This window comes from Salmo salar, chromosome 27, assembly GCF_965601325.2.
Source record: "Salmo salar chromosome 27, fSalSal1, whole genome shotgun sequence".
In the NCBI taxonomy this organism is placed as follows: domain Eukaryota; kingdom Metazoa; phylum Chordata; class Actinopteri; order Salmoniformes; family Salmonidae; genus Salmo; species Salmo salar.
In genome coordinates this window covers 38,438,357-38,452,744 of record NC_138317.1, presented here as the reverse complement: position 1 = coordinate 38,452,744, position 14,388 = coordinate 38,438,357, and the positions used below count along the sequence as shown (strand labels likewise).

Genomic DNA, 14,388 nt, shown 5'->3' with positions numbered 1-14,388 from the left:
ACATTACACTAAACTACACAAAACAATGCATTAATACGTTTACGCCAGTACCTCAGGAAAAAGGGAAAGGCCTGCCTCCTCTGTTAGCCAACTTGCCATCTTAGTGGAGTCTGCCACTAGCACAGTCAGTGTAGGCAGCTCAGCTATCCCCACTGAGACCGTGTCTGTGCCTCGATCTAGGTTGGGCAAAACTAAACATGGCGATGTTTGCTCTAGCAATCTCACTGGAATAAAGACCTCCTCCATTCCTGCCATTATTGAAAGAGATTGTGATACCTCACATCTTAAAATAGGGCTACTTAATGTTAGATCCCTCACTTCCAAGGCAGTTATAGTCAATTAACTAATCACTGATTATAATCTTGATGTGATTGGACTGACTGAAACATGGCTTAAGCCTGATGAATTTACTGTGTTAAATGAGGCCTCTCCTCCTGGTTACACTAGTGACCATATCCCCCACGCATCCTGCAAAGGCGGAGGTGTTGCTAACATTTACAATAGCAAATGTCAATTTACAAAAAAGAAAGACTGCATTTTCATCGTTTGAGCTTTAATCATGAAATCTATGCAGCCTACTCAATAACTTTTTATAGCTACTGTTTACAGGCCTCCTGGGCAATATACAGCGTTCCTCACTGAGTTCCCACTTCTAGATTAGACTACTGCAATGCTCTACTTTCCGGCTACCCGGATAAAGCACTAAATAAACTTCAGTTAGTGCTAAACACGACTGCTAGAATCCTGACTAGAACCAAAAAATGTGTTCATATTACTCCAGTGCTAGCCTCTCTGCACTGTCTTCCTGTGAAGTCCAGGGCTGAATTCAAGGTTTTACTGCTAACCTACAAAGCATTACATGGGCTTGCTCCTACCTATCTTTCCGATTTGGTCCTGCCGTACATACCTACACGTATACTACGGTCACAAGACGCAGGCCTCCTTATTGTCCCTAGAATTTCTAAGCAAACAGCTGGAGGTAGGGCTTTCTCCTATAGAGCTCAATTTTTATGGAATGGTCTGCCTATCCATGTGAGAGACGCAGACTCAGTCTCGACCTTTAAGTCTTTATTGAAAACCCATCTCTTCAGTAGGTCCTATGATTGAGTGTAGTCTGGCCCAGGGGTGTGACGGTGAACGGAAAGGCACTGGAGCAACGAACCGCCCTTGCTGTCTCTGCCTGGCCGGTTCCCCTCTCTCCACTGGGATTTTCTGCCTCTAACCCTATTACAGGGGCTGAGTCACTGGCTTACTGGTGCTCTTCCATGCCGTCCCTAGGAAGAGCACCAGTAAGTGGGTTGAGTCACTGACTTGATCTTCCTGTCCGGGTTGGCGCCCCCCTCGGGTTCGTGCCGTGGGGGAGATCTTCGTGGGCTATACTCGGCCTTGTCTCAGGATAGTAGGTTGGTGGTTGAAGATACCCCTCTAGTGGTGTGGGGGCTGTGCTTTGGCAAAGTGGGTGGGGTTATATCCTGCCTGGTTGGCCCTGTCCGGGGGTATCGTCGGACGGGGCCACAGTGTCTCCCGACACCCCCTGTCTCAGCCTCCAGTATTTATGCTACAATAGTTTATGCCGGGGGCTAGGATCAATCTGTTATATCTGGAGTATTTCTCCTGTCTTATCCGGTGTCCTGTGTGAATTTAAGTATGCTCCCTCTAACTCTCTTTCTCTCTTCTCTCAGAGGACCTGAGCCCTTGGACCATGCCTCAGGACTACCTGGCCTGATGACTCCTTACTGTCCCCAGTCCACCCAAGTCCACATGCTGCTGCTCCAGTTTCAACTGTTCTGCCTGCGGCTAAGGAACCCTGACCTGTTCACCGGAAGTGCTACCTTGTCCCGGACCTGCTGTTTTTGACTCTCTCTCTCTACCGCACCTGCTGTCTCTAACTCTGAATGATTGGCTATGAAAAGCCAACTGACATTTACTCCTGAGGTGCTGACCTGTTGCACCCTCTACAACCACTGTGATTATTATTATTATTTGACACTGCTGGTCATCTATGAACGTTTGAACATCTTGGCCATGTACTGTTATAATCTCCACCCGGCACAGCCAGAAGAGGACTGGCCAACCCTCAGAGCCTGGTTCCTCTCTAGGTTTCTTCCTAGGTTCCTGCCTTTCTAGGGAGTTTTTCCTAGCCACCGTGCTTCTACACCTGCATTGCTTGCTGTTTGGGGTTTTAGGCTGGGTTTCTGTACAGCACTTTGTGACATTGGCTGATGTAAAAATAACTTTATCAATACATTTGATTGATTGATTGATGCAATTAAACAATGCTTTGTAATGCTCTCTAGTGTCTCCTGGCTAAACAAGGGGATTCATGCGGAGTCATTCCTAGGTCTATGGTCGATCATGCAGAGTCATGCCTAGGTCTATGGTCGATCATGCAGAGTCATGCCTAGGTCTATGGTCGATCATGCAGAGTCATGCCTAGGTCTATGGTCGATCATGCAGAGTCATGCCTAGGTCTATGGTCGATCATGCAGAGTCATGCCTAGGTCTATGGTCGATCATGCAGAGTCATGCCTAGGTCTATGGTCGATCATGCTGAGTCATGCCTAGGTCTATGGTCGATCATGCAGAGTCATGCCTAGGTCTATGGTCGATCATGCTGAGTCATGCCTAGGTCTATGGTCGATCATGCAGAGTCATGCCTAGGTCTATGGTCGATCATGCCACATACAATACATTCACTTCAGTTTTAATGTGTATGTAGTTCTAAAATCATTTATACACAGTGTGGTAGAAACACAGACGACATGTTCAATAATTGATAAATTACCGTAAACTTCCCCCCAATCCATTTCAGTGATTTCGGACTCCTTTCCTATACTGAATGAGTTGGTGACAGTGCGGAGAGGAGAGGAGTCTCAACTCTTGATGGTGAAGTCGTCACCCTTCTGCTCAATGATTGTGGTTGGCTTGAGACCCCTGTGCATCTTGACAAGCATCTCAGGTACAGCTGAAGCACATAATAGAAACCAAAGAAAAGTCATTTATAAGAGTACAATACACACTCATGAACATCTTCTCTGACTTCTCACCCATTGCTTTAAGAAACTCCTCATGGTTCCCCTGACTGTGGATCTTCCATGTTCCATTGAATACCCATGTCTAGCTCAGTGGACCTGTTGGCTCCTTCAGTATTGTGACTAACAGCAGGCAGTAGTTTAACCTTGAGGCAAATCAAATGGATGGTAAGTCCATATGTTGTGACAGGTGTCTTTATTAAGACAGAACTCTCCCCTCCCACTTTCTCTCTCCCTTTATCCCTCTCACGCACACATACTGGTCACTATCACTAGAGAGTTTTTTTTTTGGGGGGGGGGGTGGGGGTGAAGAAGTGCTGAAATCCATCAGAGACATTTAAATGATCTGACAACACAAATAACTGGCAAGGGCAGAAAACCATACACCGAGAAATGTTTTCTATTTTCTTGTCATAGCAGAACATTTTAATGCACATTGGATATTTCACAGATAAATATTGACACTCAAACAACTGAGTTCTGAAGTTCTGGTCACTTAGTATTTTCTTCACAGATGAAAAGAAGTAGATGGTTATAGGTATTCACTGTTGGCTTCTGATGATTCACAGAAAATGCTTTCTGAGTGAAGACACATTGTCAATTGCAAGTCAGAGATATGTCTCACTGACTAATGTGGCCATCCATCTCCTGCAGTTTAATACAAGTGACTCGGGCTAGAAAGCATCTCCTGCAGTTTAATACAAGTGACTCGGGCTAGAAAGCATCTCCTGCAGTTTAATACAAGTGACTCGGGCTAGAAAGCATCTCCTGCAGTTTAATACAAGTGACTCGGGCTAGAAAGCATCTCCTGCAGTTTAATAGAAGTGACTCGGGCTAGAAAGCATCTCCTGCAGTTTAATACAAGTGACTCGGGCTAGAAAGCATCTCCTGCAGTTTAATACAAGTGACTCGGGCTAGAAAGCATCTCCTGCAGTTTAATACAAGTGACTCGGGCTAGAAAGCATCTCCTGCAGTTTAATAGAAGTGACTCGGGCTAGAAAGCATCTCCTGCAGTTTAATTGTTTTTAGCCTTTATTTAAGTCAGTTAAGAACAAACTCTTATTTTACAATGACGGCCTACCCCGACCAAATCCTCCCCTAACCTGGATGATGTTGAGCCAATTTTGCACTGCCCTATGGCACTCCTGATCATGGCTGGTTGTGATACAGCATGGGATTGAACCAGGGTCTGTAGTGATGCATCTTCTGCAGTTGAATCGGCCCAGAAAGGGAGCTTTTGTCTCTCTGAGGGCCAGGCCTCGGAGATGAAATCATAAGAGGAGAGAGCAAAACACAGTGTTTGCTTCCGGAACACAATAGGAAGCAAACACTGACACATTCTATACAATAGTGTTATGTTTTACATTTAAGTCATTTAGCAGGCACTCTTATCCAGAGCGACTGCATACATTTATTCATACTGGTCCCCCATGGGAATTGAACCCACAACCCAGGCATTGCAAGTGTCATGCTCTACCAACTGAGCCACTAGTGGAAAGCACAGAGAAATTAAGAAAATAGCACACATAAAATAATATATTTTCCTTCACTCTTTCTGCAGTATGTATTCTTTAACGAGGCAAGTCAGTTAAGAACCAATTCTAATTTACAATGACAACCAAAGCCTAAGCCGGACAACACTGGGCCAATTGTGTGCCGCCCTATGAGACTCTCAATCACAGACGGTTGTGTTACAGCCTGGAATCAAACCAGGGTCTGTAGTGACACCTCTAGTAATGAGATGCAGTGCCTTAGACCACTGCGCCACTCGGGAGCCCAAATATGGCCATAGACATTGATGATATCAGAGAACCCTGTGGCAAGTCAACAGTGTTGCTCCTGAGCCTGTAAAATAAAAGTATAATCCCATCTTTAACTGCAAGAATCAGACAATGATTTCCATTCTACAGTACATGAAGTTGGTTTTCAGGTTAGGCCCAGCTTAGTGGCTGTTGGATGTTAGATTAGATTAAAATGTATATTGCTGGAGAATAGTCATAGGAGAGAGGGAGCTGTGTGATTACAATTGTTTCTACCAACGTCCTACACTCAGGGATTGAACCCCAATCTCTGGTGTGGAGCAGTATATGTGCATTGAGCCGTTAGCATTACCGCTAGGCGTTAATGCTAGGCATTAGCGCTAGGCTCTGCACAGGTACTACAGTCTTATAGGTTAACTTCATTCCATGCAACTACTTTCAGATCTTGGCACACTAGATTCATATTACAAAACGGATTTTAGTAGCAAGTTAAAGTAGCAACTGAAGAAGATGCTGACATCAAAATGTGTACACTTCCTGCTATGGAAAATATGTTCACACTTCTAAGGACGCCTGATCACGCAGTGCTTTGGACCTCTGTGTGAGAACCAAGAAGCCTAAGGAAATGTATAGAATGTAAATACGTTTTTTTTTAAAAAGGAAAAATGTGCACGAGCACACGCACACACACACGAAAAGACAAGTGAGATGACTCGATCTTTATCAAAGTTGTGAGAACAACACATGTTGTGAAATTACTCAACAGGAACTAACAACAGCAGCATTGTGTTAGACGTTATAGATTAGGTCTTCAGCTCTGTTAGGGTCACTCTCTGGTAAAGGAGCAGTTGAATATAGCTTTTTGAATAAAAATAGTTATAGCTTCACTAATGTTTGTATAGGACCTGAACATATTCACCTCAACCCCCTAGAAAGAATAACGCGATCAACGTGATTCCATAGTCAACAGACTGTAAACTAGGCCTTCAAGTTGGTCATATTTAGTCATTTCCTCCATGTAGTCATCATATAGTACTTTATACTTTTATGAGTTTACTTATACTCTATAAGTCCTTGGGTATGTGTATAGGCTACCCATATGCATATCTGTACATATACATGGATGTTAATGTGGGCCTAACTGCATGCAACATAACTCATTGTGGCCTCAATGTCCACCCTGTAAGATACTTATCTTGATAAACACTTCAAAAGTTATTCAGATCTGTATCAGGAACTTAGGCTCGTCCTCCTTTAGGTATTAAGACCCATTCTCAACACTTTGTTCGACTGCACTGCCAGTGAGCTTTCTTTCACATTCTAACTGATGTCCATCACATTGGCAAGAGATATGTTTGCAGGACTACTCCTCTTTATATCCAGTCTGTTGGCTGTAGATGCAATGAGTTGCGATGAGAAGAACGTTTGTGCTTTAGTGGGATCGTCAGTGAACATGAGCTGCAATTTCTCAAATGATGATGACAATTTGTTGTCAGATATTAGAAATGTATTCTGGTTTAACAATGACAACAAGAAGAAATGGAAGGACAAGACCATTCCCGAGGACTTGACAGATGACAAAGCGTATTCCGGACGTTTTAAGTGGGTGTTTAATATTTCAGGACGGTTTATAAAGCCCAACGCCTCCTTCTCTATCACGAAAACTCTCCAAGTCAAAGATCTAAGAAAGAGTGACACCGCTGTCTATCGCGTTATGGTTCCGTCAGAGAACTCCGGATGGAAGTTCATCAAAACTGGAATCACTGTTACTGTCACAGCTCTTAAGGTGACAAAGGATACAACCACTGTGAACAAAGGACAGAAGGTAACACTGACCTGTAGCACCACTTGTACTCTGAGTGACAATCTCAAACCCAACTACATCTGGTACAAGAACGGACAACAGCTTACCAACGCAAAGACCCTGGATGTCAACCTGTACCTAGACCCAGTCAGCAGTCAGGATGCAGGCAGTTATATCTGTGCTGTAAAAGACAGTGAGAAGCTCCACTCCCCTGCACTCTGTCTCCTTGGTAACTGTTGGGATGTGACACACCAACACAAGACCATCTGCGCCTTCGCCGGGACGAACATTGAACTCCGTTGCAATTACACATACCCCAGTAATCAAACCATCACAGACAAAATCTGGTCAAAATCTGGTGTCAAATACTTGGACTACAATGACCGCGTAGAGTACCGTGGTAAGAAGGAAAAAGATTGCACCCTGCGAATCACAGACCTGAGAGAGAGTGACTCTGGTTATTACAAATTCACATTAAAAACACAGGGGGTTCCAAAGTACAGTGATCCATTTGGGGTCAAACTGTCTGTCACAAACTTACAAGTAGAAGTTACTCCTCCTGTTGCAAAGGAGGGAGATCTAGTCATTATCTCCTGCATGACCTCTTGTCCAAACTTCAGTGACTTACTTTTGTACAAGAACAACGCCTCTGCCACTGCCACTGGCAAGTCCAAGACAATGATCCTTGATGCAGTCAGCAGTCAGGATGCAGGCAGCTACTTCTGTGTTGTAAGAGGCTTTGAGGATTTTCCATCCCTTGCTGCTACACTGGTTGTGAGATATGGCCCTAAGAACACTTCAGTGTCCGTTAGCGGTGAAATAGAGGAGGGCAGTCTAGTGACTCTGACCTGCAGCAGTGATGCCATCCCACCAGTGAAGTCTTACACTTGGTACATGAGAAATGGGACTGAAGTGACCGTCTTACAGACAGGAGCAGGAAGAGACAAGTACATCATCCCCAGTGTCAGTCTGGGAGACAAGATCCAGTACTACTGTAGGGCTGAGAACAACATGGGAGCTCAGAACTCTACTGCCTTGGACCTCAACACAGGTGTGTTTTTTCCAGGGTCTGTCTTGGCTTCTGTACTGGGGGTGGTTGGGGTTGTCCTGGCTGCTAAAGCTTCAGTCCTCATCTACTGTACACTGAAGAGGAGACGCACAGCAGGAAGTGGTGTCAGAGGAGGAAGGGGTGTCAGACCATGTAGTTGTGTCAGAGGAGAAAGTGATGTCCGAGGAGGAAGTGGTGTCAGAGGAGGAAGGGATGTCAGAGTAGTAAGTGATGTCAGAGGAGAAAGTGATGTCAGAGGAGAAAGTGGTGTCAGAGGAGGAAGGGATGTCAGAGTAGAAAGTGATGTCGGAGGAGAAAGTGGTGTCAGAGGAGGAAGGGGTGTCAGAGGAGAAAGTGGTGTCAGAGGAGGAAGGGGTGTCAGAGGAGAAAGTGGTGTCAGAGAAGGTTGTGGTGTCAGAGAAGGAACTGGTGTCAGAGGAGGAAGTGGTGTCAGAGGAGGAAGTGGTGTCAGAGGAGGTTGTGATGTCAGAGGAGGAAGTGGTGTCAGAGGAGGTTGTGATGTCAGAGCAGCCACACAAACCATCTATTATGCCAATTACGATTCCTCAAACTCAGATGTGAGTGAGACGACCAGCGCCTGTATCTATGAAACCATTGATGATATACACCTAGACCCTGATGAGTATAATGACATACAGGATGACGACTACACAGGTCTTCAGAGAGATGCTTGCCCATCCTTGTATGACACCATCCCCGAGAAAGCGTCACCACAGGACCTGGAATGAAGGGTTACCTACAACACCAAACCAAAGCTAGGCCTTACAGCTTTTTTATGCCATTGGCTTTGTTACAGAATCCCCCTGCAGAGGGCATTGTGGGACTCATTTCCAGCCTGCTTGTTGTTGTTTATGTCTGGCTGGCGACAGGTAGTTTAGCTCCCCCTCACATGAGTGATAAGATCACCTACAGCTCGTGGCTTCAGCCAATCAGACTGTCCCCATGCACACCATACTCTGCCCATGCACTGATCATGTGTAAGGGAATTTTAATGTTTGTGCTTTTCTTATAACTCATTTCTGTGTTGTATTCATATGCTGTTCTAATAACCAATTTCTGTATTCATGCAAGTGGCTGACTGTACAAATCCTCACTTATCATTATCTGCAATTTGGCAGTACGCCCAGACGTTGTTTTGAGAAGGAACGAAATATATCTCAGTTTCAAGGTCTCAGCTTAGAGAGGAGAGGAGAAGCATCGTGAGGTGTTGGTCTGTCACATGTTATGAACCAGTATTGGTCGGTCACATGAATGGAACAAAACAGTAATGATTCATTAATTATGCTAGATCATGCAAATATATTTTGTCTGTTTATAGCCATACATAAGACAGCTGCTGGCACTGCCCAGGGAGAACTTCTGATTGACATGTGTACTATGGTGCATTGAGTTGGTTGGAACCTCTCCAGCACGCTGACAATAAACAATGATTCATATAAGATTGACTTAGAGTGTTCCTGTGTAAGAATTTCCACGACACATGCATCCTGTGATTGGTCAGATGCTCCTAGCTAGCCCAGCACTGGCCAGTCAGGTCCGTTGCACGCTCTCTGAAGCTTCTAAGTATTAGCAGGGCATGATGGGTGGACACCTGGGATGCGCGATTACAAAGTCAGTTGTTGCTGTTGTTATCATTGCAGTATGAGTAGCAGTATTCTATGTAGTTCTTATTCCTGTTGCTATTATGTTACTACTGATATTGTCTGCTATGGTTAGTCACTGTTTACTACTTCCTGTTTCCTATATATTTAAATTCAGTCCTTGCTCTTGTGTGTTGCTGTGCAATAGCGCCTACTATTTCTATAATATACAGTCCTTGCCATTATTCTTACTGTGCTGTTGCCATGCAAGTCATTCATCTGGTGTTACGATGGAACACATGGTTAATAGGTCATTGTTCTTCTATCACATCTCCCATTCTACCCTACTCTACAAATATCTATTCAGGCCAGTGTATTTATGTCCTGTATAGCATATTCATTATGTCTCTGCTTCTGTCCATTACACAACCATCCCCATGTTCATCTTCCTCAGTGTGTTTAAATAAAGTTCCTGTGTGGTAATTCTTGGGCTTCTTTACTCCACTCTAACATGAGACGGTGTCAGTAGGTCACACAGCAGTAAAATACGTAGTGCCAGGTCACTCTCTTTCAGGCATGTTGAATATAATGATGTAATGCTATGTCTGGTTGGATGTGAGGTTCTGTTAGAGCATGGGATTAAGGGTGATAGGGGGGTTCTGTTAGAGCATGGGATTAAGGGTGGTGGGGGGGGGGTTCTGTTAGAGCATGGGATTAAGGGTGGTGGGGGGGGTTCTGTTAGAGCATGGGATTGAGGGTGGTGGGGGGGTTCTGTTAGAGCATGGGATTAAGGGTGGTGGGGGGGTTCTGTTAGAGCATGGGATTAAGGGTGGTGGGGGGGGTTCTGTTAGAGCATGGGATTAAGGGTGGTGGGGGGGTTCTGTTAGAGCATGGGATTAAGGGTGGTGGGGGGGTTCTGTTAGAGCATGGGATTAAGGGTGGTGGGGGGGTTCTGTTAGAGCATGGGATTAAGGGTGGTGGGGGGGTTCTGTTAGAGCATGGGATTAAGGGTGGTGGGGGGGTTCTGTTAGAGCATGGGATTAAGGGTGGTGGGGGGGTTCTGTTAGAGCATGGGATTAAGGGTGGTGAGGGGGGGTTCTGTTAGAGCATGGGATTGAGGGTGGTGGGAGGATTCTGTTAGAGCATGGGATTAAGGGTGGTGGGGGGGTTCTGTTAGAGCATGGGATTAAGGGTGGTGGGGGGGTTCTGTTAGAGCATGGGATTAAGGGTGGTGGGGGGGTTCTGTTAGAGCATGGGATTAAGGGTGGTGGGGGGGTTCTGTTAGAGCATGGGATTGAAGGTGGTGCGGGGGTTCTGTTAGAGCATGGGATTAAGGGTGGTGGGGGGGTTCTGTTAGAGCATGGGATTAAGGGTGGTGGGGGGGTTCTGTTAGAGCATGGGATTAAGGGTGGTGGGGGGGTTCTGTTAGAGCATGGGATTAAGGGTGGTGGGGGGGTTCTGTTAGAGCATGGGATTGAGGGTGGTATTGGGGAGGGTGTGAGGTTCTGTTAGAGCATGGGATTGAGGGGGGTATTGGGGAAGGTGTGAGGTTCTGTTAGAGCATGGGATTGAGGGTGGTATGGGGGGAGGGTGTGAGGTTCTGTTAGAGCATGGGATTGAGGGTGGTGGGGGGGTTCTGTTAGAGCATGGGATTGAGGGTGGTGGGGGGGGGTTCTGTTAGAGCATGGGATTGAGGGTGGTGGGGGGGTTCTGTTAGAGCATGGGATTGAGGGTGGGGGGGTTCTGTTAGAGCATGGGATTGAGGGTGGTGGGGGGGGTTCTGTTAGAGCATGGGATTAAGGGTGGTGGGGGGGGTTCTGTTAGAGCATGGGATTAAGGGTGGTGGGGGGGTTCTGTTAGAGCATGGGATTAAGGGTGGTGGGGGGGTTCTGTTAGAGCATGGGATTAAGGGTGGTGGGGGGGTTCTGTTAGAGCATGGGATTAAGGGTGGTGGGGGGGTTCTGTTAGAGCATGGGATTGAGGGTGGTATTGGGGAGGGTGTGAGGTTCTGTTAGAGCATGGGATTGAGGGGGGTATTGGGGAAGGTGTGAGGTTCTGTTAGAGCATGGGATTGAGGGTGGTATGGGGGGAGGGTGTGAGGTTCTGTTAGATCATGGGATTGAGGGTGGTGGGGGGGTTCTGTTAGAGCATGGGATTGAGGGTGGTGGGGGGGTTCTGTTAGAGCATGGGATTGAGGGTGGTGGGGGGGGGGTTCTGTTAGAGCATGGGATTGAGGGTGGTGGGGGGGTTCTGTTAGAGCATGGGATTGAGGGTGGGGGGGTTCTGTTAGAGCATGGGATTGAGGGTGGTGGGGTGGTTCTGTTAGAGCATGGGATTGAGGGTGGTGGGGGGGTTCTGTTAGAGCATGGGATTGAGGGTGGTGGGGGGGTTCTGTTAGAGCATGGGATTGAGGGTGGTGGGGGGGTTTTGTTAGAGCATGGGATTGAGGGTGGGGGGGTTCTGTTAGAGCATGGGATTGAGGGTGATGAGGTTCTGTTAGAGCATGGGATGGAGGGTGGTATTGGGGAGGGTGTGAGGTTCTGATAGAGCATGGGATTGAGGGTGGTATGGGGGAGGGTGTGAGGTTCTGATAGAGCATGGGATTGAGGGTGGTATTGGGGAGGGTGTGAGGTTCTGATAGAGCATGGGATTGAGGGTGGTATGGGGGGAGGGTGTGAGGTTCTGATAGAGCATGGGATTGAGGGTGGTATGGGGGGAGGGTGTGAGGTTCTGATAGAGCATGGGATTGAGGGTGGTATGGGGGGAGGGTGTGAGGTTCTGATAGAGCATGGGATTGAGGGTGGTATGGGGGGAGGGTGTGAGGTTCTGATAGAGCATGGGATTGAGGGTGGTGGTGGGGGAGGGTGTGAGGTTCTGATAGAGCATGGGATTGAGGGTGGTATGGGGGGAGGGTGTGAGGTTCTGATAGAGCATGGGATTGAGGGTGGTATGGGGGGAGGGTGTGAGGTTCTGATAGAGCATGGGATTGAGGGTGGTGGTGGGGGAGGGTGTGAGGTTCTGTTAGAGCATGGGATTGAGGGTGGTGGTGGGGGAGGGTGTGAGGTTCTGATAGAGCATGGGATTGAGGGTGGTGGTGGGGGAGGGTGTGAGGTTCTGATAGAGCATGGGATTGAGGGTGGTGGTGGGGGAGGGTGTGAGGTTCTGATAGAGCATGGGATTGAGGGTGGTGGTGGGGGAGGGTTTGAGGTTCTGATAGAGCATGGGATTGAGTGTGGTGGTGGGGGAGGGTGTGAGGTTCTGATAGAGCATGGGATTGAGGGTGGTGGTGGGGGAGGGTGTGAGGTTCTGATAGAGCATGGGATTGAGGGTGGGGGGGTTCTGTTAGAGCATGGGATTGAGGGTGGTGGGGTGGTTCTGTTAGAGCATGGGATTGAGGGTGGTGGGGGGGTTCTGTTAGAGCATGGGATTGAGGGTGGTGGGGGGGTTTTGTTAGAGCATGGGATTGAGGGTGGGGGGGTTCTGTTAGAGCATGGGATTGAGGGTGATGAGGTTCTGTTAGAGCATGGGATGGAGGGTGGTATTGGGGAGGGTGTGAGGTTCTGATAGAGCATGGGATTGAGGGTGGTATGGGGGAGGGTGTGAGGTTCTGATAGAGCATGGGATTGAGGGTGGTATTGGGGAGGGTGTGAGGTTCTGATAGAGCATGGGATTGAGGGTGGTATGGGGGGAGGGTGTGAGGTTCTGATAGAGCATGGGATTGAGGGTGGTATGGGGGGAGGGTGTGAGGTTCTGATAGAGCATGGGATTGAGGGTGGTATGGGGGGAGGGTGTGAGGTTCTGATAGAGCATGGGATTGAGGGTGGTATGGGGGGAGGGTGTGAGGTTCTGATAGAGCATGGGATTGAGGGTGGTGGTGGGGGAGGGTGTGAGGTTCTGATAGAGCATGGGATTGAGGGTGGTATGGGGGGAGGGTGTGAGGTTCTGATAGAGCATGGGATTGAGGGTGGTATGGGGGGAGGGTGTGAGGTTCTGATAGAGCATGGGATTGAGGGTGGTGGTGGGGGAGGGTGTGAGGTTCTGTTAGAGCATGGGATTGAGGGTGGTGGTGGGGGAGGGTGTGAGGTTCTGATAGAGCATGGGATTGAGGGTGGTGGTGGGGGAGGGTGTGAGGTTCTGATAGAGCATGGGATTGAGGGTGGTGGTGGGGGAGGGTGTGAGGTTCTGATAGAGCATGGGATTGAGGGTGGTGGTGGGGGAGGGTTTGAGGTTCTGATAGAGCATGGGATTGAGTGTGGTGGTGGGGGAGGGTGTGAGGTTCTGATAGAGCATGGGATTGAGGGTGGTGGTGGGGGAGGGTGTGAGGTTCTGATAGAGCATGGGATTGAGGGTGGTGGTGGGGGAGGGGGGGTAGAGAGTTGATTGTTTGATTTTTCCCTTTGCCTGTAAATTACTGAAAAGCCAAATAAAAAAAACTTGATTAAAAAAAGCATGAAATAATGGTGATTCATGTTTAATACATCTTCTTTGTGGACCCTATAGTAAAGTAATAACGCTTCACACTTTAACTAATGAATAACCAATGTGCTGTGACATTCATTCATTCTGTGACAGAGGCTGTAATCACATAGGACAGTTGTGACTTTACAGCTGTTCCTAGAATGCATTGGTCTCTGACAAATTCCAGAACTCAATCAATGTATATAATTTCCATGTTTGTAGTGTTCCGTAATCTGTCTGCAATCGATGCATTCTAAGTTATCTACATCAATTAGAATCAAAGATGTGATGGTGGTTCTCTTTTATTGATTTGTCCACATTCACAGGCAAGTGGATAGATTCTAGAACTGCCTTCCTGAAGACAGATCTCATTAGGCCTCATGTACAGTGCATTCACACCCTGTAACATGTACGCTGGGAGTCGGGAAGCAAATACAGGGAGTGAATTTAATAATAAATTAAACTAAACAAGAAACACGAGTAGTGTACAGACATTAAACACAGAAACAGAATCAATAACGCCTGTGGAAAGAACCAGAGGGACTGACAGATATAGGAGAGGTAATCAGGAAGGTGATGGAGTCCAGGCGAGTCTCATGAGGCGCAGGTGCACGTAACGATGGTGGCAGGTGTGTGCAATGATGAGTAAACTGGCGACGACGAGCGCCAGAGAGGGGGATTAGAC

At 47.3% G+C, this 14,388-nt stretch overlaps 1 protein-coding gene across 1 annotated transcript; it reads left to right on the top strand.

Annotated features, from left to right (window-relative positions):
* The first annotated feature begins 6,129 nt into the window (after positions 1 to 6,129).
* On the top strand, positions 6,130 to 9,722 carry LOC123730990 (MAM domain-containing glycosylphosphatidylinositol anchor protein 2-like). The gene has a single exon (XM_045709844.2). The coding sequence runs from the start codon at positions 6,144 to 6,146 to the stop codon at positions 8,391 to 8,393; it is 2,250 nt and encodes a 749-aa protein (XP_045565800.2). The 5' UTR covers positions 6,130 to 6,143; the 3' UTR covers positions 8,394 to 9,722.
* The last annotated feature ends 4,666 nt before the right edge of the window (positions 9,723 to 14,388 follow it).

Excerpts from the sequence above, each read along its gene's own strand:
- LOC123730990 (XM_045709844.2), top strand. The coding sequence starts at position 6,144 with ATGTTTGCAGGACTACTCCTCTTTATATCCAGTCTGTTGGCTGTAGAT.